Source organism: Oryzias latipes, chromosome 12 (assembly GCF_002234675.1).
Source record: "Oryzias latipes chromosome 12, ASM223467v1".
In the NCBI taxonomy this organism is placed as follows: domain Eukaryota; kingdom Metazoa; phylum Chordata; class Actinopteri; order Beloniformes; family Adrianichthyidae; genus Oryzias; species Oryzias latipes.
Window position 1 is genome coordinate 14,129,969 of NC_019870.2, and position 25,805 is coordinate 14,155,773.

Sequence of the window (25,805 nt, forward strand, 5' to 3'; positions counted from 1 at the left end):
CGCCTACTGGCCTGGGTCCCCACTTTATTGGTTTACTTCTGGTGGAGTGTACTGATAAAACTAGTCACTCCCGTCCTCTGTGTGTTGTTCTTCTTTTTCCTTTTCGTCACCTGTTTGATTCCATGTGTCAAATGAATGATCGCTGTCAGGCCTCTATCGACTCTATCAGCACTTTGCCAACAATTCACCTGATTCGCATCCGCTCGTAGTTGAAACTGGTCTTTACAGATTTATTTTATTGTTTTTCTTTTGTTTGATTTGATTTTTTTATTTTCTTTATTTCTTAATTTGTTTCTTGTTCTATGTAACTTTAATTAATGAAATTGTGCCGAGGTCTGGACTGGTGATGCATGCGTATCCTTACGGATGACTGCTGAGGGGCACAGAGCTGTTGATGGGTTTTGCCCTCCCTGACTGCTCAATGAATGTTTCACACAGATGGTATAAGTTTAGCCCTGGAGGTTTTCGCATCAACACACATGTATCACTTACCACCTCTGATATGCTCATTTATTCACGTTGATTTTATGTTTTCTTTTGTATTTACATGTACCTATACACTTTTGTTTTCGATGCAGAGCCAATATGCTGCCTATACTGAAAATCTTCGTGAAATGGTGTATGGTTGATGATGAAAAGTGTTCTGCTGACTTTCCATATATAATTTTGATATGACAAACAGGGAGGTATGTGAAGAATAGTTAGAAACTGCCTTTAATTTTTATTACACTAATGGTTTAAACTTAATTCACTGAGCATGTATTGTCATCTCAAAATTATATTACATTTGAAGACAGCACAGCCAAGCTATTGTTTTCACAGTTTATTCTCATCCTCCCTTTTTTCTGTGCATGTGTGATCTGCTGAGCAGGCCTCAGACTTATCTTCACTTTAGCCTTGGAGCTTCTCTCCAGCAGTAACCTGTGGGCGTGATTTTCACACGAGGTCCATCGGACGATCTTCTGAATATGCAAATGCAGGGTTTTTATACCGACCCCATCCCTGAGCTCGTTGGTTCAGACTTTGAATGTACCTTGTTCATCTGTCTGTAACCCTGCGTACAAATCTGTGGTCTTTGTGCGGAGTAAATCTATAAAAGATAAGTTTTGTCTCTGAGTCGTTATTCATTATTTCTGTGTGTAAGAAACTGACGGGGTTACGAACTAACACAAATACAGTCCTTTCTAGAAAATCCAGTTTCTTCACAGGTGCAAAGTAAGTTGTATCTTCCTTTCCTGTTTCTAGGACAAACAAAATTTCTCCTCCTGGTTGTCATTTCTGTTCATTTCTCCTCCTCCTTTCCCCTTTTTTTCGGTTTGAAGGATCTACAGGGGGACAGTGACACCTTCTGTTGCAGTTTGGACGCTACTTGAAGCAATCTGGGAATATACAGAAAATGTGCAGCTAGTGTTACTAGCAGCACAATATCTGTGGGATAATGTGCAGGGGGGAGTGACAATCACAATATCATTGATTAAATAAAACCAATTCTGTTACAAGATAATTTTTTTACCACAAGCAAATATATATCTTATTATTAAAATTCACTTTAGAGACTGAGTCATACGAATTGTGTTGAATTAGGCATAAAGATTCTCAGACTGTCATTAGTTATACCGCTTTGAATTTTTTATGCATATTTTATTAAATACATGCACTTTCCATATACTATTTTGTATTGGAAACATTTTTGGCATCATCTTTCCTACATCAGCACAACAGAAACAAAAATCTATATCCATGACTTTTTCATCAAATGTAACAAACATGTCAAAATGTAGTTTTTTTTCACATCTCTCCCCCTTTAGAAGGCTTTTCAAGCAAGTCTTAAAATTACATTTTGAAATGAGCCTCCAGAGAGTTTCCACTGCAATTGATGAGTGAGAGTACAGCTTTCTGGTACACCCCTGTCCAAGGTCTTTTAAAAGGATGTAACGTAAAAACTAAATTAAAAAAACTAATTAAATACCCCACTGACCCAAAAACTCTCACAAAAACGGAAAGGGAGCTGGGAGTTATTGACCTGTACAATATGTAAAAACCACCTGGCGGACAACACACCTGAAAGCAGCAAAAAAGAACCTCATTAACAATGTATCAGTCCATCATTACATTGTATTATTACACTGAATTATATTGTGGGCTCAGGCGGTAAACCAGGTCGTCCAACAACCGAATGGTTGGCAGATTGATCCCAGCTGTCGCCCCCGAGCGCGGCTAGTCTGCAGCTCACCGCTCCCCCCAGGGGGATGATGGGCCAAATGAATATGTTCTAATATTGTTCCGTTTGTATAATTTTGATGTGGGAAAAAAACAGCGGGCTGAACTTTATGAAACTAAATGTGAATGGATTTGACATAAATTCTTGTTCATTTGTTCACATATTTATTTTACACTTGAAATACAAGGAATCTGGAAACTTCACTTGCACTGTTTAGTAGCAGGTATTGATCTCTGAGTCACACTGGTTGAATTTTTTGGCTGAATATATTCTGGATCTATTTTAGGGCAGGGAATTGGATTTTTTAAAATGAACTAACATCAACTAGGAATGGAATCGTCAACTACAAATTAGGACAGGAATCGTGTATGCATCCGTTTTTAAAATTGTTGCCATCCTGTTCCCATTAAGACTGATGTTATTGCTTTGGTTCCATCAACGTTCCCTTAGAAGCACTGCAAATAAATGTGGGGGGAAGAATATTGTACTGTATGATAAAAACCTGTTCTGTTCCTGTATTTGTTAGATGTGTTTCCCTTCGTTCTCATAGTGGCAGAGATTGGCACCTCCAGCCTCTCACGTGCGTTTTGCGGTGCGCTCTGCGCCGCGTGTCACTCCACCGCAGCATGGAGACGTCGTGTTTGTAAAAATCACACCGCTGCTGTCAAGGAGCCCCCTTTTTGTCCTCTCTGCTGTCCTCCTCTCTTCCTTTCCAACAATTAGTAACGCTCACCGCTCCCCCTCCAGTTATTTGATCAGAAATAATGGACGCTGCTCCCGCACTCTTGTTCCTGCTGTGCGGACTTGGCGTTTCTCTGGAGGCTGACTGGGAGCTTCAGGGCTCTCCTGTTGCTCCAACCGAGGATGCTGTCGATTACAAGGATCCCTGCAAAGCTGGTACGGTTACACCTCTGAATCCACGGGTGAATGATCTATTTAGAAATGTTAAAAAAGCTATTTAAAAAAAGATTGAAGATAAACCCTTTAAATGTAGTTCAAAATGCTGGCTGTGCTTTTTTGGCTGAAAATCAGAGATATTTTTTTTTAAATTTAGGGCTTAAATGGCAAAATTACATTTGTTTAGATTATTAGCTAATAAGTATTTATAACATGTTAAAGATCTATTATTTTTGTTACCTAATCCTTTTTTCATAATTGTTGGTATTATTTTTATTTTATCTTGTGTTTAATTTGAGAACTTTTTATTTGATTGCAGAATTTTTCAAAATGAGAGGAATCTAGATTAATGATCTTCCTTTTAAGTTTGAAAGGGTCTTTTTTTTCTTGAATGTTCATCCATGCGTAACGGGGATCCTGGGGTCAGAAAATATAAGCTAATGAATAAAAAATACAAAAAACAGTTCAGTGGCACAATAAGTGTATTTGTAAACTAATATCATAGTATTTTATTAGTAATAACCATTTTTGGGAATTTATGTTTTCTCTTTTCAGCTTTAGCTTAAGTCAATTTTTAAAAGTTATTTTGTGTAAAATTATTTTGATCTGTCTGATTTTTATTTATTAGTACATTTACAAATTAATTTATTTATTCGTTTTTATGGTTCTTTTCTTATTTTTAAAAAATAGTTAGATTTTTTGCTTAGATAATGCAAAGTTTACAAAGTACTTTCAAATATAATTGTGAGACGTTATTTTTTTTGCACCGACATATTGCATTTTGAGGCTACAAGAGCCTGGATTCAAGATAAAATATGATTTCAGACCAGAAAGAGTCGTGATATATAAATAAAATGTTCCTTCCTTTTTTAAACATACCCCATCTAACTATATCTAATTGTGGCATCCAAAACTCCAACAGCTACTCCAACAAATACTCTAAACAGGTGAACTAAAAGGTTAATTCTCTTATTTTTGACCTAACCTTACATAAAAACAATTCCCTTCATTAATCAGCAGGTTGGTTTTCTTTTCCACTTGTGACTTCTGGAACAGTGGAAATCAGCTCCTCCACTTCAAGGCAGTTGCCTGGAGACTGGAGGTCAGAGAGGCCGTGCCAGTGCAGACTCCAGCGCAATCCCTGTGGCTGCAGGGCATGGAGTGCACACTGCAGGGGTGACAGTCATTTACAGTCACTCTTTGCATGAGTGAGTTTTCTTCAAAGGCTGACACAAGGCCCACCTCGTCCTCTCATTTGTACTTTCAGAGGTCGCTTCATCTCAGGGATGAAAAATGTGCTCAAAAAGAGTTACTTCCGGCTGATAGAGATGCATGATCAAACTGGAGGCAGTCTGTGTAGGATTTACGTTTATGTGGAAGGACTACTAATATTTACAATAATTTTATTAGGTTTATGTTGTAAAAAATCTGTTCAATTTATCCTGTTGGTGCAATGTTTTTATGACCAAATGTCTGTATTCTTAAAAGTTTGTCAGATGCTGTAATTTATTACACTTTCTTGTCATATTGTTGAAGTTACACTTCTTTAATATGTAAAAATATGCAGTCCAACAAGATTTTACAAGTTAGAATATCATCAGATATTTTAATTGTTGTAAAACTAAGACACTATCCTTGTTTTTTATGCTTTTGGAGGGAAATGTTACATTTATGTCTCCAAATCTGAAAACAATCTGTTGACATGTTCTTTGGGCTGCAGGTGAAATACCTTTTTAGCAAAATGACAGTCACTGGATGATCAAGAAACCAAAATACATGTTCTTTTTATAAAAAATTTGAGATGAGCAAATCTCAGTCTTTGTGCTGATTGTGATTCTTGTCACACATCTAGTTTTATCGTCCAATGCGCAACATAGAAAGATTCTCATGTTTTTGACTCAAAATGTAGCATATAGTATTTTTTCCCCCCATGATTTTATTTTTGAAGTTGGATTTCTGTAGATTTGTTTGATTTTATGCTCTATTTCTGTCGTAAAATCCTTTGTGTTTTCAACTGGCTGCACAGCTGCCTTTCTGGGAGACATCGCTTTGGATGAAGAAGATGTGAGGATATTTCAAGACGCCATCAGCAGTCATAAAGCACAACACACTGACACAAACTCAGGTGTCTAACAGTCTTAAGTAGTATCTTCTGGTCTGAGATTTAAGAGTAAGTTCTTGAAATGTATCCGATTGACCTTGAATGTCTTCACAGCCACGACAAGTGAAGACAGTCGAAGATTTCAACACAGTAAAAGCCGGCGTCGCCGCCGCAGAGCAGCTACTTCCAGGCCTGAGCGAGTTTGGCCTAATGGCATCATCCCTTATATGATCAGCGGCAATTTCAGTGGTCAGTTCTGCTGAAAGGGTTTTTTGCAGAGATGCAGCTCAAAAGATACAAAGTGTAATTCAGGATTTCTTCCCAGGTAGCCAACGAGCTATTTTCCGCCAAGCAATGCGACACTGGGAGAAACACACATGTGTGACATTTATAGAGAGGACAACTGAGGAGAGCTACATTGTTTTCACCTACAGACCATGTGGGTGAGTTTCAAACGCAATAAAACAAACTGAAAGGAAACTAGATTGGAATTCTGTGGAAAAATGAGAGTTATGAGGGGGGGAAACAGGAAAAGATTTGATGAATTAAAAAGAAATTTCAGAATGAAAGGTAGAAAAAGTAAAAATCCTGGTTTTAGTCTTAGATTTTCTCAGACAAAAAGTAAGAAATTCCTTTTTTTGTTTTGGTTTTGGGACCTCTTTTAAGATATAAAAGTTAAATCTACAAAATCCCTGAATATCTTTAAAAAGGAGAAAATTGGTCTTTGTGTTCTGAAGAGAAATCGTTAAAAAAAACTTAGGGTTGTCTTCAGTTTAAAAGCAGGTTTTTGTCTGGATCCGACAAAGATGTAATGTGGGGGATGTTTCGTCCTGCAGGTGTTGCTCCTATGTAGGGAGGAGAGGTGGAGGTCCTCAGGCCATCTCCATCGGGAAGAACTGCGATAAGTTTGGCATCGTGGTCCATGAACTCGGCCATGTGATCGGCTTCTGGCACGAGCACACTCGGCCAGACCGTGACGAGCATGTAAGCATCGTCAGAGACAACATCCAAGCAGGTACAGCTCCTGCACGCGGGCTTTTGTCAATGCCCACCTTTGCTCATTGATGCTCCAGATGTTTCTCCACGGATGTCTGTGTACCAAAAGGGCAGGAGTATAACTTTCTGAAGATGGAGCCAGATGAGGTGGACTCACTGGGAGAGGTGTACGACTTTGACAGCATCATGCATTATGCTAGAAACACGTTTTCCAGGTTGGCAAATGATTCCTCTTTTTTTCATCTCTCTTTAACCTCCCTAAACTTGATTTTAGGATTCCTGGACTATGAAAGGATTGCCTGTCTTGTTGCTGAGCTTAGTGTTCTTAAAGAGAGCTCTTCTTTCTGTCTCAGCTGTTTCTTGTTTACAATAAAATGCATGTCCAGGCATTTATTGGTTGATGGTAATAAAACTGTCCACTCCCTCTTACATTGAAAGCAACAGGATTTTATTTATTTTTTACTTAAAATAAAGTTTGCTATAAAGATTTAATTGATGATGGTCATGATTAGACCATTGAATGTCCTCCATGTCAGCACCATTTGACCTGATATTTGGTCTTTTATTGCTATGGAGACTATTTCACACCAGTCTCCTTTAAAAATGTTGTTTTCAACCATGTTGTTGCCCCCGTCTTTTACTTTTCACTTTGGTTTTTTGCCCCATGGCCACTTTGCGGGTCTGGGTCATGGAAACGAGCCAAGCTAAATAAAGGCCTAGCAGTTCAGGCTTTGTTGAGCAGTTTGGGCTGGAGTGGCCCTTTTATCTGGCATTCAGACGAGGGCTCCAGTGAGCCGGCTGGCACCGGCGGAAGGCCCCCATTCAGAGCGCTCTGTTTGCACATGCCTGTCATTCGTGGGTTCATCACCATGGGAACTGTGCGAAAGGGGGAGCTCCAAACAAGCCAGAGATTATTGCAATCAAAGCATAGAGGTGTTAAACAGAAGGAGCAGCGAACAATGTTCACAAAATTAGTAACTGTTAAAATTAACTTTTTTAAGGTGTTTTAGAACTTATGAACCGTGAATGAACAGATCACGTTTGTGGTTTCTCTGAAACAGGGGAATCTTCTTGGACACAATCTTACCCCGTTATGATGTCAACGGAGTCAGGCCAGCTATTGGACAGAGGACCAAGCTTAGCAAAGGGGACATTTCACAAGCCTGCAAACTCTATAAATGTGCAAGTAAGATGCATCGATGTCAGCCAGCCACACCTTGATTTTTTAAGTATTCAAAGTTCTCTACATTACAGCTTGAATCGAGTAAAAAAAAAGGCAAATCATGGTGCCTAATTATTGGATTTAAATGTTTGTGTCAGGTAGTGTTTTTCTACATAACAGGATGTGGGGAGAGCCTGCAGGAGAGCACTGGAAACTTCTCTTCTCCTGGTTTCCCCATTGGTTATTCAGCATACTCTCACTGTGTTTGGAGGATCTCTGTCACTCCTGGAGAAAAGGTGACAAAAAACATCAGAAAAGCATCTATAAAAGGAGTTACTGTTAATTTTACTTTTTATAAATCAATCATGATGTGAAGAATGAAAGCAGAAATGTAAAAAAAGTCTTTCTGAGTCTTTAAAGCTTATCAAAAGCATGAAGATGTGCGAATATTATAAATCAGAGTTTACTTTTCTGTCGTTATGTAATCAAACATAAAAATTTGAAGTGAAAAATCTACAGTTGAGATCAGATTGTTGAGGCCTCGAACCAGGAGGGTAGATTTCTTTGTGCACAATATGTTTAGATGAATGAACGATGAATGATGTGATCCATTGGTTTTCCAAATGGGGGGCCAGTAAAAACCCCAATGAAGCTGGTATTAAAGGTTTACACTCCCATTTGTCATCAACTTACAGTTAAATATAAAATATTGAAATCTGAAAAATTCATCTTAGGTACAATTTCATGAAGATGGAATAAATCTATTGTGTTTAATGGGGAAAAAAAAACTAGAATGTCGGTGTCTTTACCATTGTTTAATGTAGGATTTCACATTTTATCATGTGACACGCTCCTCGTGGTTACTTTGTAACTTGCACAAACTGGTTTCATTTTTTTATTTTAGAGGAGCTTCATTCCGGAAGTCAAGTATTTCTACGAGGCATGTGCACTCATAGGGTCCTGGGGGTGTTTGAGCACCTGTCCTTTTGCCTCATATTAAAAAGTGCCTTCTTTTTTTTTGTTTATTTAGTTTTGTTTTGTTTTTTTGTAATAACATTAATACATTTCTGTTGGAGACAAAAGAAAAAAATGTGGCTAAACGCCCCCGGATGTCTGAACGGCGCATCAATTCAACACAGAACAGATCATTCAGGGACATGAAGTTAGGTACTAAGTACAAAATAAAACACTGGGGACATTTTCAAATTGAATGAACAGTATTTATGGCTAGTTTATAGCTTCCTGACACTACATTTATGTTTTCAACTAAATATTTTCTGATTAGATTTACCTTCTGTATCATTCAGTTTCACCATCTTCTGTAAAATCCTACCAAACACAACAAAAGCCTGTGCTCAGAGGATAGTATAGTTTAGCTGGCTGTTAATCTCAGCATAAACCAGTAGTCTCATTGGATACAACTGTCATTAACTGGAGGTGTACAGTTGAAGCCAAAATTCAGGAAACTGGGCTTTAATTATTCAGTAAATAAACCTAAACAAGACAAAAACTGTGGATAAACTAAAAGCAGATGACCTGACAATGAAGAACTGAAAACACTTGTACTCCCTTACGACAAGTTAGATGAAAACAGCTGTGGATGATTAACATGAACCTGGAGTGACTGATAGGACAGAACATGACCAAAAATATTACCAAAAACTGAACTGACCCGCAGAATCATCACAGCAACAGTATGATAACATTAAATATTATTTGTAATTTCATCATTCTGGGGATGAAAGTTGTGGGAAACTGAGTTTTATATTAATGGTTCATATTAATTTTGCCTGCAGCACAATGTGCCAATATAAATAGCCGCTAGTGTTTTATTGCTTTGTATTCTTCCAAGTCTATGATAAAATTAATAAACTCATATAAAGATTAGGTTGTTTACATAAAAAACAAATGTATCACTTTCACCTTCACAGGTATCATAGATGAATTGTTATCTATTAGTTTATTTTAAAATTTTGCTTCATTTTCATGTTGTTTAAAGGGAAAAAAAAGAGTTTTTGCTGCCTTTTTCCAACTTTGAGCCCCTGTCTGTCTAAAATGCTGTGTACACCCCTGGTTTCTACCTCGGTAGGCCAGCCCAGGGTTAGGATGGTTTTAATTAAGCACACAGGTGATATGCAAGTTTTACTTTTTAACATTTTCCAAGTTTTTCTGTGGTGTTTGTGTCACGGTTTTAGTTTCTTTACTTTTTTTTTCTAGCTGTCTTTTGTTTCTTCATGTTTGGAGTTCTCTTCCTGTTTTATTTTGTAGGTTTTCCTGTGTTGTCGTGTTTTCGAGTTTTACTTTTGGTCCCCATCTGCCACAATTTTTTTCACCTGTGTGTCGTCAGTCCTGTATGTATTTAAGTCCTGTCACTCCATAGTTTGTTATTATGCTGATCCCCCTGTCTCTGTGTAGTTTTGATGTTTCCCCTTCTGAGTATTTCGAGTTTGAAGCTTTCTAGCCTGCCTACAGCAGTGGTTTTTGGTTTGTAGGTTTGTTTAGTTTTTTAAGCATTAAAGATCCTGTTCCCCTGGAATCCTCTGCCTCCTCCACCTCTCTGCGCCTGGGTGCTTCCCATATTCCCCTACGTAACAGTTTGTGGTTAAGGTTTATTGTTGACTGCATCTATTTAGAATGCTGTCAGTCAAAGGCCCACCCAGGCACACCAAATGTTTCAGGTCTTCACAAATTTTAGGAAAGAACTGTTTCCAGTTGACTCCCATGTTAAAATGTTAAAAATCTCTCCAAACATCAACTTATTTAAAGACTGGTTTCAAGATCTTGGGTTATGTTTAAAACTCTTTTGTTTAGGTTGGCGGGTTGGTGGACCCCGGGGATTTATCACTTTTTTCCTTTCCGACTTATTTCTCAAATGACTAACCGATTTAGCCGGAGTAAACTTCCTTATCAGGGTTAGTCATCTGTGCGTGAAAATGTGTAAAATGGAAGTCCACACCTATGAACTCCAAGCCCATTCAAAAAAATATCTCTTTAACTCAGACTACACTAAGGCTGCCAGTAAAAATGTGTTTAAATGTAGCCATTTCTATAAAATATGAGAATTTATGGGAACTATTTTGATAGATTTCAGATAATGATCATCTTTCTCATTCTCATTCATCTTTACTCTTTTTTTTTTTTTTTTTTTCCTTGTTCAGATTGTTCTGAACTTCACTTCCATGGACCTCTTCAGGAGTCATCTGTGCTGGTACGATTATGTGGAGGTCCGAGACGGGTTCTGGAGGAAAGCTCCACTGAGAGGTTTGTTTCGTACCTGTGTTACAGACAGAGCTTTGATGAACCGGCTGATAGAAAACACTTCTCTCTCTCCGTGTGGGTTTTCGCAGGTCGTTTTTGTGGAGACGCACTGCCAGATACAATCGTGTCCACTGACAGTCGTCTGTGGGTGGAGTTCAGAAGCAGCAGCAGTTGGGTGGGAAAAGGTTTCTCAGCTGTTTATGAGGGTATGTACAATGAGAATGTGTGGATTTGAATCATCTGTTTTTAACAGCATTCTGAGTTTCAACATTAGATATTTTCTCAACCTGTTTAGGATTTTTTTACGTGAGTTTGTCATTTGCAAAATCGGAATCTTTTAGCTTTTCCGATTGCTGCTTCTATCTATCCATATAACCTACATGATTTTTCCAGATGTATTTTTTCATCTGCTCCTGGTTCACAACGATTTGAATAAAGAAATACTCAGAAATGCGGTTTCATGCCTAATCTTAATGTCTTCCATCATGAGAAAATTGTGAGTTTACTCTCCTGTGCAGCCGTGTGTGGGGGAAAGGTGGAACGGGATCACGGCCAGATTCAGTCTCCCAACTATCCAGATGACTACCAGTCCAATAAAATGTGCGTGTGGAGGATTACTGTTCCAGAAAGTTTTAATGTTGGCCTCTCCTTTCAGTCCTTTGAGGTAAAAATTTATATTTTATTTTGTCAAGACACTAAGTATTTAAACAGTTACTGTTCATTGCCATAAAACCACTGTCTTCTTTGTCAACAACCATTCTGGGACTTCAGATTGAAAAACATGACAGCTGTGCCTACGACTATGTGGAGGTGAGGGATGGCGGTTCAGGGAGTGATCCGCTGCTGGGACGATTTTGCGGCTATGACAAGCCGGGAGACCTGAAAAGCAGCTCCAACAAGCTCTGGCTCAAGTTTGTGTCTGATGGATCAGTCAATAAAGCTGGGTTTGCTGCCAGCTTTTTTAAAGGTCAGAAAGCTGTGTGTGTAGTGACCTGCCACCTGTGAAAAGGGTCTGAATAATAAAAATAAAAAAAACTCTAATTGAGATTTTTCATGCAGAGATGGATGAGTGCTCCAGGCCTGACAGAGGCCACTGCGAGCAGCGCTGTCTGAACACTCTGGGCAGCTACAGATGCGCCTGTGACCCTGGATACGAGCTGGCGGCGGACAGACGAAGCTGTCAGAGTGAGTTTAATCTTAGCATCAATGTAATATGTCATGTGCCACAAGGGGGCAGCAGAGTGCTCTCCTGTTGGCACCCCCTAATCAGGAATCAGGAATCTTCATTTTCCTTTTAACACAGTGATAAAACGAAATTAAGGTCTCTAGTCCCGGGCCAGCCATTTACAGTGAGAAGACACAAATAAGTAAATATCAATATGATATAGTATGATTCCTATTGAGTATTGCACAGTGGAGTATATATTACAAAATTGAACAGTGGAGAGTATATTACAGTATTGCACAGTCCTATAATATTGCACTTGAGAATTAGCAAGTTGTCCATGAGGGTGGGGGGGTGGGGGTGGGGGTGTTACAGTGATCTTCTCGAGTTCAGCAGTCTGACTTGCATTTTCTGGAGTTGTTGCTTTTGGATCATTTCCAAAATGTTTGGTTTGTTAATATTTGGTTAGGATTAATCATTTTTTTCAATGTGTCTGTAATGGCAATCCAACATGGAAGGAAAAGCAAAAAATTGTCACATGTGGATGATTAAAAAGCTCCAATTTGGTGTTAGTCAACAAGATATAATTTTTTGCCCCAGTTTTTTCTTTTTGTTCTACCTCCAGCAGCTGCCTGCGGTGGCTTCATCACGAGTCTGAACGGCTCCCTTAACACCCCCGGTTGGCCTGGAGATTATCCACCCAACAAGAACTGTGTCTGGCAACTGGTGGCCCCCACTCAGTATCGCATCACTCTTCTCTTTGATGGTTTTGAAACTGAAGGCAATGACGTAGGTTTTTCAGTATTGCACATTTGTTTGTTTGCTCGTCTGTTTCAGTGGTGAATCCTCGTGTCTCACTTCAGGTTTGCAAGTACGACTTTGTGGAAGTGCGAAGCGGGATGAGTCCTGACTCGCAACTTCATGGGAGGTTCTGTGGTGCAGAGAGGCCCGACGCCATCACTTCCCTGCACAACAACCTGAGGATTGAGTTCAAGTCAGACAACACTGTGTCCAAGAAGGGCTTTAAGGCACACTTTTTTTCTGGTAAGTGTGGGACTGGAACCAATGCAGAAGAGAAAATACTCTATCGCCTCCAAAAAGAGTTCTAAGGGATTTCTTTTCCTAAATAACATCTTTTTTTGGTATCCATTAACATTTTCTTTGAAAAACATTTACAGTAACTTTTTTCACCTTTGTAAACAACTTTTCTTTTCTACGTTTTGATATGTATTGACAGACTAAGAAGATTAACAATCAGATTTGACAACAGACCTAACAATACTTCCTGAATGAATGAATGAATGAATGAATGAATGAATGAATGAATGAATGAATGAATGAATGAATGAATGTTTATTTATATATAAATATATATAAAATAATGTTTATTTATATAGTACTTTATAACTCGATTAGTGGTTCGCAGTAAAAGGGAAACACAAGGAGGAATAAACAATAGATAAATGAAGAACAAAAGTTCAAAACAGCACAAAATTACAAAACGCAATTAGCAATAAAATACAAAGACAAATAAGAATGCAATAAATCAAACAAAAAACATTAAAAATTCCACCAACTATTGAGTATTAAAAGCCATTCTTAACCCTTGTGCTATCCTAGGCACTTTACCATTGGGAGTTGGGTCATCTAGACCCACTAGACAGTGCTCTGAACCTTTTTTCTTCAATGATTTGTGATCTTCACTGGTGTCCATGGATTACATGAAATCTTTCCACCTTTATCCACCTTTGTCATGGTAGGGAGAACACGTCAACGGTCATCTTGACCCCATAGGATAGCACGAAGGGTTAAAAGGTAGAGTTTAGTTGTCATTTAAATCTGTTAGGGTCTGACATCATGCGCAGTTCTGCTGCAATGTTATTTCATAACTGAGGTCCGGCAATGGAAGCAACAAGGTCACCCCAGTGTTCCTGTCGTTGGCAGGACTTAAAACTTTAGAATGGATGCAGACAATTAAAAGCTCAGTTACAAAAACTGAGGCATGATCAGGAAAAGCTTTAAAAACAAACAATAAATGTTTGAACTGAATTCTTAAATGATCAGGGAGCCAGTGAAGAGAACTGAGTACTTGAATGATGTGTGCTCGTCTTGATCTTTCAGTTAACAGTCGTGCTGCTACATTCTGGACTAACTGAAGACAGTTCAGTGAACGCTTAGTGACACCAAAGTACAAAGAGCTATAATAATCTATCTGAGAGGTTATCACGGCGTGGATGGCTGTTTTAACCCTTGTGCTATCTTAGATGACCCCACCCTTACATTGACGTGTTCTCCCTACCATGACAAAGGTGGATAAAGGTGGAAAGATTTCATGTAATCCATGGACACCAGTGAAGATCACAAATCATTGAAGAAAAAAGGTTCAGTGCACTGTCTAGTGGGTCTAGATGACCCAACTCCCACTGTTAAAGAGTCTAGGATAGCACAAGGGTTACGATCACTGGGGCTCATGGAGGGTTTAGCTTTAGCTTAAAGGCACAAGTGATAAAAGCTCATTTTGACAACATTGTCAATCAAAATTAAAACTGCTCTTTTTTCCCAAACTGAGGGGTAGACATATATCTGCAGATGATGTGCGTAACAATGAAAAGAGACATCATGCCGTGCAATGACAGAACCAAATGGCAGTAGATATAAAGAAAAAAGAGCAGGGCCAAGGATGAATCCTAGAGGTACCCCACAGGACAAAGGAGCCACAGATGAGGATGCTTCACCAACCCTTACAGAAAAAGGTCTCCCTGTTAAATAAGACTTAAAGCCACAAATGCAGAATTAATGTCCTAGTCGAGAAAGGAGGACTGACGTGTCCACCAAGTTGAAGAATGCTGTCAGGTCCAGTACTACCAGAACAACAGGCTGGTTGGCATCAGAAGATGTCATTGGGCACCTTTCAAATGACTTCTAGATAAATTACATTTTAGTTTGGATTGTAAGCTTTAAATAACATCCAACATGGAACATTTCAACCTAAAACTGATCAAACCAACCTGAGGCTTAGATATTTGGTAAAATGTCCAACTTTAGGCCTTGTTTGTTTTTTAGGCCTTCACAAATGCTAAACCTAAGGTGTTAAATGCTAAAAATCTGTTCTAAGTGAATTTGCTGTGCAATATTTTTTTTTCATTGTAGCACGGAGTTGAATCTTGAAAAATGTATTATTAAGCTTTGACTGGCATATTTTTCCACACACCAGTCTGACCTAAGCCTCTGTGCTCCTCAGATATTGACGAATGCTCCAAAGCTAACGGAGGCTGCCAGCATGAATGTGTAAACACCTTTGGAAGCTACACGTGTCAGTGTCGCAGCGGCTTCATGCTTCATGATAACAAACAGGACTGCAAGGAAGGTACCTCTCAAAGACTTGAAAACCAACCGAAGACTTTTGGTTTCACTTTCATTTTCCTTAAACAATAACACACGGAAACACTTGTGCTAAAGGCGGAAGAATGATGTCATGACAGTTTCCTTCTCTGCTGTTTTTTCCAGCGGGATGTGATCACGTTGTAAGCAGCGTGTCTGGCACAATCAGCAGCCCGAACTGGCCTGACAGATATCCCAGTAAGAAGGCCTGTACGTGGTCACTGTCCACTACCCCGGGACATCGAATCAAAATTGTACGTTTCGAGCTAAAGCTGTAGAACTTAAAAAAATAAATACACTCCAGATCAAAACCTTAAGACCAGTCAAAAAATTACAGCTGGACCTTAAAGTTCTAAATAGCGCTTCTAAAAGCAAAAAGAAGATGGAGGAGCAAGAGAACAAATATTTTTTAGTTGCCAATTTTGCCAAACAGTTAAATTAAAAGTATTGTTCATCAATTGATCAAGAGTTTAAGACCACAGCCTTAAAAGGCCAGAATTTTCACCCAAATTTACATTCAGTTGTATTTTTAATTAAGTAATCGACCTGTCACTTGATTGCAAAAGCGAAAAGCTCCATTTTTTTGAACACGTCAGGATTGTTGAATATGGCCTCTAACAATGTGCCGTCGCTGCTGAGGTTGGACGCAGTAAAATGGTAGATTTGAATTTTTTTAAGAGAGGCTGAGGGTTCCGAAACAAAAAAGTCAAGTGCCAAACCAAAAAAACTTGCACCAGCACTCAGCCGGAGGATCCAAAAGATAGATACGGGACACTCCTTGACCCAAATTAAGACCATCACTGGTGCTGACTGTTGCTCAGTAACAATCAGATGGTGTCTGCAAGACAAGGACTTCAGAAAGCGTCTTCAAATGCCACATCTCCAGCAACGCCACGTCTCCAACAACGCCACAAAACTGGACTTTACAAGGGAACATCAAAAATGGAATATTAAAAGGGGAGAGAGTTCTCTTCTCTGAGAAAAAGTTTACCGGTAGCCTTGATGGTCATGATGATTTCCAACATTACTTGCATGACAGACATTCCACCTGAAATGTTTTCTATGCTGCACAGCAGAGAAACTATCATGGACTGGGGGGCTTTTTCCTTCAACGAAACAATGGTGCTTCAGGTTGTTCAAAGGCTTCAAAACGCTATGTGGAGGCGTTGCAGGGGGCCATTGCTCATTCCTGAGGGCTCTCGTCTGTGTTTTGATAACTGCGTTTGTCAACAGGACAATGATGCAGTTCACAACACCAAGAGAATAATTTCACCCCTTTGGACCAGCCTGCATGTTCTCCTGTTCTAAAGCCCATTGAGAACATTTGGAGATGGATGGTAAGGGAAGTTTACAAAATTGGACATCAATTCTAGACAGTGGATGCCCTTAATGAAGCCGTCTTCACCACTTCCCAGAAGACTTTTAGAAACACTCACATCAAGCATGCCAAAATTAATTTTTGAGAATGGTGGAGCTACTCATTACTAAGAGTTTTCTTTGGACCCTTTCATTTCTGTTTTGAGGTTTTTGTGCCAAACCTTTGATCAGCTGATGAACAGACTATTTCAGTTAAGTTGTTTTAATTAAAAAGTCGGCTCAAAATTTTACAAGCAAATTTCTCAACTGGCCTTAAGATTTTGATCAGGAGTGCAGATATAGCCTATATTTTAACTTTTCAAAATGAATTGCAGGTTTTTAATGAGGTTGACATGGAGACTCATCTGGAGTGTGCTTATGACCATCTGGAGATCTTTGATGGAAAAGATGATCGCACTCCAACCCTTGGCCGCTTCTGTGGCACAAAAAAACCTGCTGCAGTTGTATCCAGCAGCAACAAAATGTTCCTGCGCTTTTTATCTGACAACTCGGTTCAAAAGAGGGGATTTGAAACATCATATAGGGCAGGTGAGCAAAGTCTCCACAGGATCCTCCTTTCTTTAAAAAAAGCAGGTTAACTTGCTCCAATGGGAGACTGAAAGTCAAGAGTTGTGGAAAAAGAATATGTAAGGATGGAGGGAGGATAGTTGATTTGAGAGTGAAAAGGTGGGAGCACCAAGCATGGAAAGGGGCTGCTGAGACGCTTTTACAAACATGATGGCCCATGGCATGACTAAAAACAGAGTTACCGTAATTCATTTACAGGAGAAGACACAGAGAAAGGGTTGAAGGCAAACTATAGCAAACCCTCAAAGAAAGAAGTTTGCTGTCGTGTGTATAGTGTGTGATGTTTTTCCTCTTTTATGACCTTCTGTTTTTGACCCTCTAATTTTGTGGCTGTGAATTCCCAGAATGTGGAGGAAATTTAAAGGCTGCAGTCGAGACAAAAGATCTGTACTCTCATGCACAGTTTGGAGATAACAATTACCCCGGAGGCTCTGACTGCCTCTGGGTGATCACTGCTGAGAAGGGCTACGGAGTGGAAATGATCTTCCAAGTGTTCGAGATCGAGGAAGAGGTGGACTGTGGATACGATTACGTCGAGCTGTACGACGGCACAGATGTCAAGTGTCCACGGCTGGGAAGATATTGTGGATCAGGGGTAGGAGTGGAAAGACATAGACTGCAAATGTGCCTTACAAAAATACTGGAAGCCCCTTTCTGACTGCGTCTCCTTCCTCAGGCTCCAGAAGACGTTTACTCAGCTGGAGATGCCATTGTCTTAAAGTTTCACTCTGACGACAGCATCAGTAGGAAAGGCTTTCACGCACGATACACCAGCACAAAGTTCCAGGATACTTTACATGCAAGCAAGTGACGCTCTGATCCAAAATGGAGACTCAAAGCCTAGAATTAGGTGGAACACACCCTTTTCCAGGCACAGAGTATATGCATGGGTTGCTACCACAAATACCGACCTACATTCTTCACATTTGTTAGACTGAGGGAGAGGTTGCAGAAAAATCACATCTGTATTTCTCCATTTTGTAAATGTTTAGTTCAAGAGGAACATTTCTAGTGTTCTCTTAACTAGTAATGAGGTTAATGAATAAATTCACTGTCATGATATAAAATATATAATTTGATCTAGAGTTTGCTGTGGCTTCTATTCGATAAATCCCCGGTCTTACTTTTTACTCTTTGATAGTGTGGTCTATCTAAAAAAATACATTTGATGCGGTCTGTGATGCAAATGTGCAGTGATTAGAATCAAAATTGAGCTTTGCACAATTTTTTTCTTTTGTTTGTGGAATCATAAAAGGCTTATAACTCATTATTTCCCTGCAATTATACAATCTGTTTGCTTTTAAGCAAGTATTTTAAATAACTAATAAATTAAGGCCAATGACTGCTTAAAACTAACCAAAGATAAATCTAATAACCATGTCTCCAATTATTGAGTCTTTTCCTGAAAAAAGAGATATAAAATAAGCACAAAAAACATTTACCGGTACATTCATCTAATCAACCGTCTTATGCACAAATACACAAAAGGCAAAGGAGTAATCAGAATACTTTTATAGTTTAAGGACTTCCCATTGGATGGAAATTTGTGCAAATATCTTCATCTTCAGTTTTTATTTTTAAACTACATTAACTTTCAAAACTTTTAGGCGGTCTGGACAATAATAGAAGTCACTAAGCTCCACCCACTGTGTTAGATGCTTGCATGGCAGTTTTAGACATTTGAAATGCAATTTCATTCAGAAGAAAACCAGAGTATTAGTGTGAATCTTAATGTGCTAAGTGCATAACCTCTTAAGACCCAGGCCAATACACCCACAGGGCACAGTTAAGCGGAATTAACTACTGTGGTAATATAACCCAAAGTGGATATGGACGCCATGGTTAAATATGTAATACCACTTGACAAATGAGCTTTAAAAAATGACTCCATTCTTTTTTTCCCTGTCGGTCACATCACCAACATATATATTAAATAGAAGGGAAAAAAACAAAATAGATGGCAACTCTTAAACTTTTGTAGTTTTTCTTCTAGTCAAACCTATTGGTCTTTCATTTTTATACCCTAACTCTATTTTTTGTGTGTGAAATTCCCAATACCAGAAACAACTCAAAAAGCATGCTGGTGTGTTAAGTTGTGTTAGGGATTTGCTGAAAGTGCTCTGAAAACCATTTTTATGTAGATTTTTATTGTTTGGGTCAAGCTTTGCTCAGCCAAATATGTAGCAGACTAACTATTTCTGGGAATTTTCTTTAAAAATCAGTTTGAAAATATTCTTGGCCACCTAATTCCTTTCTTTTTTGATGCACTGTGTATTTGTTGTCTTGTGTTTCACCAATTATGCAAAAGAAAAATGGTGGCTTGGACTGACATGCTTTGGAAACTCTTCACTGTTGGGATACAAGAGGAGAAAACAGTTTTATTTTCCTTTTCCTTTTATTTACATAAAAACAACAAACACAAGGCTAAAACAGTATTGTGCAAACATGAATCTTCCATTCAAAATGCATCAGGCTTTTTATCCACGAGGGAAAACAAAAAAACCCATCATGTCATCTATCATAGGAAGTAAAAAGATCAAAACGTCACAGTTCCTTTCACAGAAAAAATACCACAATCCGTTTCTCTATTTTCTTTGGCTAGTGGTGATCATGCGTGATATGTATGTCAAACAGTTATTTACATCACTCAGTGGAAAATATTTCCTCATCCACAACATTGATTGCACATTTACTCTGCGTCTGCCAAGCAGCTGTTTTTGCTCTGCTCAGACCAACAATGAGCGGCTGCCCCACATTCCACAGTTTTTTCCAGCTGACCGGTCACTGGCAGAGTGCTGTTTTGGGAGGGAACTGAATACAGCAGAAAAAGCCAAAAAGAGCATTGGATAAAATGTGAACACCGGAACAAAACATGCTTTCTTCATTAAACATCTTTCCTTAATCACTGAAATTTGAACCAGCAAACAAACACGTCACAGATTCTTTAAGGTTGTCATATTGAGATGAGTGCTGCAAGGCTTTGGACACACACTCCTTCATCACTGTCTGTCTTTAGATCTTTGGCAGGAAAACTTTTAGAGGCTCATTTTCGTGCACTTTGTCCAGGAAGCCCAGGTTGAAGTAGGGGTACAGAGTCTCTGTGAACGTCTCCCTGAAGGTGTACAGGTGTGTCATGCTCTCTGCGTTGTAGAAAGACACCAGGCCTCTCTTGTAGTCCAGGTACACTCCGATCCGGGCTAGCGGCTCCTCCAGGGACAGGACGGTTGGTGGGGACGTACCTGCCATGTACTGAACCCCATAAGACAGGGAGAGCGTCCAAAAGCCGTTGGCCGGGAGAGCTTTGATGACCCCCTTCCGGGGCACTGACTCCCGGGCCACCCCGACCGTCCAGACAGTGCTGCTGTAAACTTCAATCTCCCAGTAGTGACGGCCGTGAGTGAAGCTCTGGCTTCCCAGCAGCGACAGGGCGGCATTGAAGCGGTTGGGGTTGTCCTGCACGGCGTGGTTGAAGGTCTGGTAGCGAACACAGGTGAGGGACGAGGTCAGGCTGAGCCAGGGGTTGGCTGTGCTGGAGTTAAACGTGATGGCAGCTGGAGCTAAAAAAACAGTCAAATGTTCATAATTACAGCATCACTTTTTCCCTCTGTGCATGTAAATGAATCAGGATTCAAGCTTGTGGGTCCATACCTGGATAAATGCTTCCCTTCATGGATTTCCACACTCTGTATTGCAGAGGCCCTGCAAAGCGACCCTCACACAGACTGGGTGGTATGAATACAGGTTTCTCAAACTTCAGGGAGGGTCTCCAGGGAAAAAAAAGCAACACCGGTCAATGAGAAATACAAAATATCCAAACAAACTTCCACGATACCGCAGTAAGGAGTTTCTCACGCTCACCTCTGGAGCACAGCTTTGATCCCCTAAATAGTCATAAACAGGAAAAAGGACACACGGAGGACAGTAATTAGGTTTTTTCTTTTATCTTCGAGAGAAAAAATCATTTTCCACATTACATCAGTGTTTGAGCTCACTCTATCCCACCCTGTGGGATTTCACTGCGGCTGGGGGAAAGTCCCACACTTGCAGCCAAAGAGAATATGGCCGTATGCCTGATCTAAATCCTTATTCTCCAGATGAGTGGCTGAGATTGTTGGGCCTGCATCCTGTCTGAGCTCACTGAAAGGAAGAGTCTTTTGTTTGGAGAGTCATTCTTTAGTAGGTTTGGCTGGACTCTTTGGCTTTTCTTGATTGACCTGATCAAGGCTTAAATGTAGAAGAGGATGCAGAACTGTTTAACATGAAGCTACGACGAAAAAGTTCCAATATTTTCAGAGTGAACTGTTTTGTATAACAAAACACAACAATCATCCTCCAATAGCTTATTTCTCCTTCACAGGAGTTGGACAGCATGAACGTTGTGTAGATCAGACTCACTCGGAGCAGGGTGAATGGGTCTTGCTCTTTCAGTTTGTCCTCAATCTCCTGGACGGCCCTTTGCAGACGGGAGATCTCCACGCACAGCAGGGCTTTGTGCTCGTCCAGACGGATCAGCTCCCTTCGCTCCTCGGTCTTCAGCTTCACCTGCAGCAGCTTCTCCTCTTGGTACAGAAACTGGTGAAGGTCACTGAACTGGGCTTCGATGCGCTGCTTCAGATCCGCTGTGTGATCCTGCGATGGGTTGGAAGGGGGAAACTAAAGGCAGCCATATTTTGAACGAAAATAAGTGATGTAGTGTGTGGAGTTGCGGTTGCGTGTCATTTTGGTTTTTCGTCTTACTTTGAGCTTTTTGACCTCCTCTTCAGCTTCTCTGTCACACTGCAAAGCTGTGTTGAGTTCTGCTTTCAAGGAATCCATGGAGCTGTTCAGAGACGCCTGTTGGGACAGAAACAGCAGTGCTAGACTTTTATGACAAAAAACGAAAACAGAATCAATGTTTGCAAATTCATTATTGACAGTTGAGTATTGCAAAATGGTTTGACTTCCAGCTGAAACAAAAATGCAGATAGGTGTGAGGCTGAACCTGAACTCACCCTGTACTTTTTGTCAGCATCCTGGACACACATCATGCTGTGATTTCGGTGCTCCTGGGATAGACCACACACCAGACACACCAGCTCCTGGTCTTCCTCACAGTACAGCTTCAGCTCCTCCCTGTGCCTGCTGCAGCGTGGGCGCACCGGTGCAGGAGCCCTCTCTGCCACCCCGACATCTGCCAAACAGGCTCCAGTGCCGCTCTCCTCCAGACCGTGACAGTAACTCTCCACTATGTTGGCAACAATGCGATTGGGTCTGTAGCTCTGCCCCGGGTACATCTTCCTGCACTGAGGACAGGAGCCTGAGCCTCCCTGACTGGGACTCCTCGGTCCTTCCCAGTAACCCTCAATGCATCCTCTGCAGAAGGTGTGATCGCAGGGCAAAGAGACGGGCTGCTTGAAAAGGTCCAGACAGATGGAGCAGGTCAGATCTCTGCTGATTCTGTTTGCCGAGCTTTTGGCAACTTGCGCAGCAGTTGGAGGCTGTCTGAGTTTTTCCATAGCTGTTGACACAGTTAAGTCTCCTTCATTAGGTTTCCAGCTCTTCTTGTCTGGCCGTTTCCCTTGATTTAGTTTCTCCAGGTTTTGCAGGTAAATGGACTGGATTTTCTTCACTTCGTTCTGATTCTTGCTCATTCCTTTGCCTTTTCTGTTTCCTTTAGTTCTTGACTGTACAGTAGGATCTCTGCGCCCTTCCTCTCCTGGAGAGTGCAGCCACTCACTGTGGCCTTCGGTCTTCCTGTTGACTGTGGGGAAATGAAGGGGTGGTGCAAACTCAAGCTCCAGATCAGATAGCGAGGGGGAATCTCGTGCCCCCCCCCCCCCCCCCCCCGACGTCACACTGTCAGGAAACGAAGGCGGATCATTATTATTCCTTACTCTGTACTTTGTGTTTGTGAGGAAAAACCCCTAAACTCTTAATCTGCTTTACAGTAACTGCAAAAAAGGCAAATCCATGTGAAGTGAGCGTGTGAGCATAGATGTGCGTGGGTGTGTTGGAGACAGAGCAGCAACAAATCTGCTTGTCGTAACTCCAAACAGCTTTAGCACTGCTGTTCATAGCTGCTCTGTCTGTTCACATTTAAGTAGAGGGCAAAGGAAATAATGAAAGGTTTGCGTGGTGATGTAATGCAGGAAGAATGACCACCAAAAGCAGTTAACCAGTAAGTGCTCTTATAGCCTTATCTGCACTGCAAAACATCTGTCTGATAAAATTATTTCTAATAAAATAATCTGAGTGTGTTAAGCAAAGTTTTATTAAAAGAGCTTAAGATAGAACACAATAGAGACAAATAATGTCACTCTGTAGTTTCTACTAATGTCAACAGCTAGAATGAATAACAACAGTGACATCTGCTGTCCAAAGTGTAAAAACAATCTAATTAAACAACAATGCGGTTTTAACCCTTGTGCTATCTTAAATGACCCCACCCTTACTTTGACGTGTTCTCCCTACCATGACAAAGGTGGATAAAGGTGGAAAGATTTCATGTAATCCATGGACACCAGTGAAGATCACAAATCATTGAAGAAAAAAGGTTCAGAGCACTGTCTAGTGGGTCTAGATGACCCAACTCCCAATGTTAAAGTGCCTAGGATAGCACAAGGGTTAAAGGTTTTTGGTGTTCAATCAGTATAAAAATGAGTTTTTTTGTAAAGCGGAACATTGCATCATCTAGTCAAAAATCTTTTATCCTTTTTTAAAATTGGAGGTAAAAGTTTCAGCTATTTTAAAATCGCCATTAACTTTCATCTAAGTTTGGGGATATAAATACATTTTACTTTGTTTAAATAAACCCTTTTGCTTGAATTTAAACACTAATATACATATTATACACTAATATACATATTATTCCCAAGGCGAGGAATAATTTTCCGTAGCCAAAAGCACATTAGAAGAGAGTAATTCTATTCTGTGATGACATCTTCTAAGCAACTTAACCTGTAAAATATTTCAAGAACTTTGTATTTTACTCCTCAGCCTAGCGATACAGCTCATATTTTCTTTGCTTGATGCTCACATAAAGTCCTTCATTGGTTTTTCCCAAGGCCATTTTGATAAGTATGTTCTTATGGGGAGAAAAGAAGACATCATCTGATTTATTGTAGGTACAAAAAGAGTCTTTGGACAGTTTGACTTGTGCCAAGATGCTATAAAAAGGTCTTTACTTGGAAGTTCACTACCAGAATTATTATGAGACATAAAAATATCCATACATGTCCTGACATATTTTTTAAAGAAGTTTCTCAGTACCTGCAGCCCACTCTCTCTTTAACATCAGACACTGATGGCTGGACAATGTCTTCCTGTATTGAAAACTCTTTAGTTAGCTGATCAAGATCTTCTGATGCCTCGGAAATCCTTTGCACAGTCTATTAAAAACAAACTAACATTGCTAAGCAAAGTTTGAAAGAAACAAGTCCCAGCATCATGGAAAAACACATCTAGTGCTGACCTTGATGCATCTTTTTGCCAGTGTCTGGTCAAGATTTTCCCCCTCCGCTTGTTCCAGCCACTGGCTTGGATGGTAGGGATATCTTTGTGAACTTAACCACAAACCGTATCATCCCTCCACCAACGCTGATAGGTTTTGAAGGACCATGCCGTCATGTACAGACAGATCACATGATGCATGATGCCCAGTGGTCCTGGCATGCAGTCACACTATAAGGTGGACTTTTAGGCCATAAAGAAGAGCTTGCCTTTGGGTTTTCTTGCCCAGGAACCTTTTGAAAGTAACCAGGTCACCGTAACTTTGGAATCGGGAAAATGCATAGCTTGAGCGGCTGGTGGCACACCTGATGGCGAGGCTGCGTGGCAAAACTGCTGGCACTTTGTCCCTCTGCATCTTGAATCTCACCTTAAAGAAAGAAGGAGATGAGTTAAGAGAATACATAAACGTTCATCATGTTTTGTGCCAGGGGTTTTCTTACCTCGTCATTGATTGTTGGGGATAGGGTTATGGTTATGGGTTTAGGGCTCAGGTTTATGGGTTAGGGTTAGGGGGTTAAAGTTACAGGTTAGGTTTAGGGGTTAAAGTTACGGGTTTGGGTTAGGGGTTAAAGTTACAGGTTTGGGTTAGGGGTTAAAGTTACGGGTTTGGGTTAGGGGTTAAAGTTACAGGTTTGGGTTAGGGGTTAAAAATACGGGTTTGGGTTAGGGGTTAAAGTTATGGGTTTGGGTTAGGGGTCTAAGTTACAGGTTTGGGTTAGGGGTTAAAATTACAGGTTTGGGTTAGGGCAGCAAATTACTGTATGGCACATGCAAGCTGTCCTCAGCAGCTCCAGCTCCAAATCCTCCTCCAATGCAAATGCCTGAAAACCAAACCACATCATTATTAAAATATATGTTTCTTTAAAAAGAAAAAACAGTAGCAATGAACCTGACAATTATTGTTGTTAATTTCATCTAATCCTCATGTAAAAGCTTGTAAGTACGGTAGTTAAAATTATTTCTAATAAAATAATCTGAGTGTGTTAAGCAAAATTTTATTAAAAGAGCTTAAGATGGAACATAGAAGAGAGAAAAATAATGTAACTTTTCTACTAATCTCAACAGCTTGAGTGAAAAAAACAACAGTGACATCTGCTGTCCAAAGTGTAAAAACTAAAGAATTTGACACAACAATGTCATTTTTAGGTGCTTTTGTGTTCAAATAAGTATAAAAATGAATTTTGTTGTAAAT

The 25,805-nt window shown here is 40.0% G+C and overlaps 2 protein-coding genes across 6 annotated transcripts; one reads left to right on the forward strand and one right to left on the reverse strand.

Moving 5' to 3' along the window:
• Positions 1-2,815: 2,815 nt before the first annotated feature.
• LOC100125512 (bone morphogenetic protein 1) lies at positions 2,816-18,486 on the forward strand. 2 transcript variants are annotated; one of them, XM_004074939.3, is made up of 20 exons: positions 2,816-3,118; positions 5,145-5,243; positions 5,334-5,468; positions 5,545-5,662; positions 6,056-6,234; positions 6,325-6,430; positions 7,277-7,401; positions 7,558-7,673; positions 10,536-10,638; positions 10,725-10,841; positions 11,154-11,299; positions 11,407-11,602; positions 11,695-11,820; positions 12,426-12,589; positions 12,664-12,844; positions 15,042-15,167; positions 15,308-15,435; positions 16,873-17,086; positions 17,470-17,720; positions 17,802-18,486. In XM_004074939.3, exons 1-20 carry the CDS (start codon positions 2,986-2,988, stop codon positions 17,934-17,936), a joined length of 2,898 nt encoding a protein of 965 aa, XP_004074987.1. In that variant the 5' UTR covers positions 2,816-2,985; the 3' UTR covers positions 17,937-18,486. The 2 variants fall into 2 exon arrangements, with proteins under 2 accessions (XP_004074987.1, XP_020563357.1); XM_020707698.1 differs by having other exon boundaries at positions 12,429-12,589.
• Positions 18,487-19,483: 997 nt separating this feature from the next.
• On the reverse strand, positions 19,484-25,159 carry LOC101165576 (zinc-binding protein A33). Of its 4 annotated transcripts, none has more exons than XM_011481840.2 (8): positions 25,054-25,159; positions 24,919-24,980; positions 22,117-22,865; positions 21,863-21,958; positions 21,521-21,754; positions 20,984-21,006; positions 20,774-20,889; positions 19,484-20,682 (listed from the first exon to the last, which is right to left on the reverse strand). In XM_011481840.2, the coding sequence occupies exons 3-8, from the start codon at positions 22,753-22,755 to the stop codon at positions 20,138-20,140; spliced, it is 1,653 nt and encodes a 550-aa protein (XP_011480142.1). In that variant the 5' UTR covers positions 22,756-22,865; positions 24,919-24,980; positions 25,054-25,159; the 3' UTR covers positions 19,484-20,137. The 4 variants fall into 4 exon arrangements, with proteins under 4 accessions (XP_011480142.1, XP_020563358.1, XP_023816927.1 ...); XM_020707699.1 differs by having other exon boundaries at positions 24,823-24,980; XM_023961159.1 differs by lacking the exon at positions 25,054-25,159 and adding an exon at positions 24,374-24,492 and having other exon boundaries at positions 24,576-24,927.
• Between the last annotated feature and the right edge of the window lie 646 nt (positions 25,160-25,805).

Excerpts from the sequence above, each read along its gene's own strand:
- LOC100125512 (XM_004074939.3), top strand. The coding sequence starts at position 2,986 with ATGGACGCTGCTCCCGCACTCTTGTTCCTGCTGTGCGGACTTGGCGTT. Across the intron at positions 11,821-12,425 it reads GGACAGACGAAGCTGTCAGA|CAGCTGCCTGCGGTGGCTTC; the intron begins GTGAGTTTAATC and ends TTCTACCTCCAG. Across the intron at positions 17,087-17,469 it reads TGAAACATCATATAGGGCAG|AATGTGGAGGAAATTTAAAG; the intron begins GTGAGCAAAGTC and ends GTGAATTCCCAG.
- LOC101165576 (XM_020707699.1), bottom strand. The coding sequence starts at position 24,895 with ATGCATTTTCCCGATTCCAAAGTTACGGTGACCTGGTTACTTTCAAAA. Across the intron at positions 21,755-21,862 it reads AGGAGGTCAAAAAGCTCAAA|GATCACACAGCGGATCTGAA; the intron begins GTAAGACGAAAA and ends AACCCATCGCAG. Across the intron at positions 20,890-20,983 it reads ATCAAAGCTGTGCTCCAGAG|ACCCTCCCTGAAGTTTGAGA; the intron begins GTGAGCGTGAGA and ends TTTTCCCTGGAG.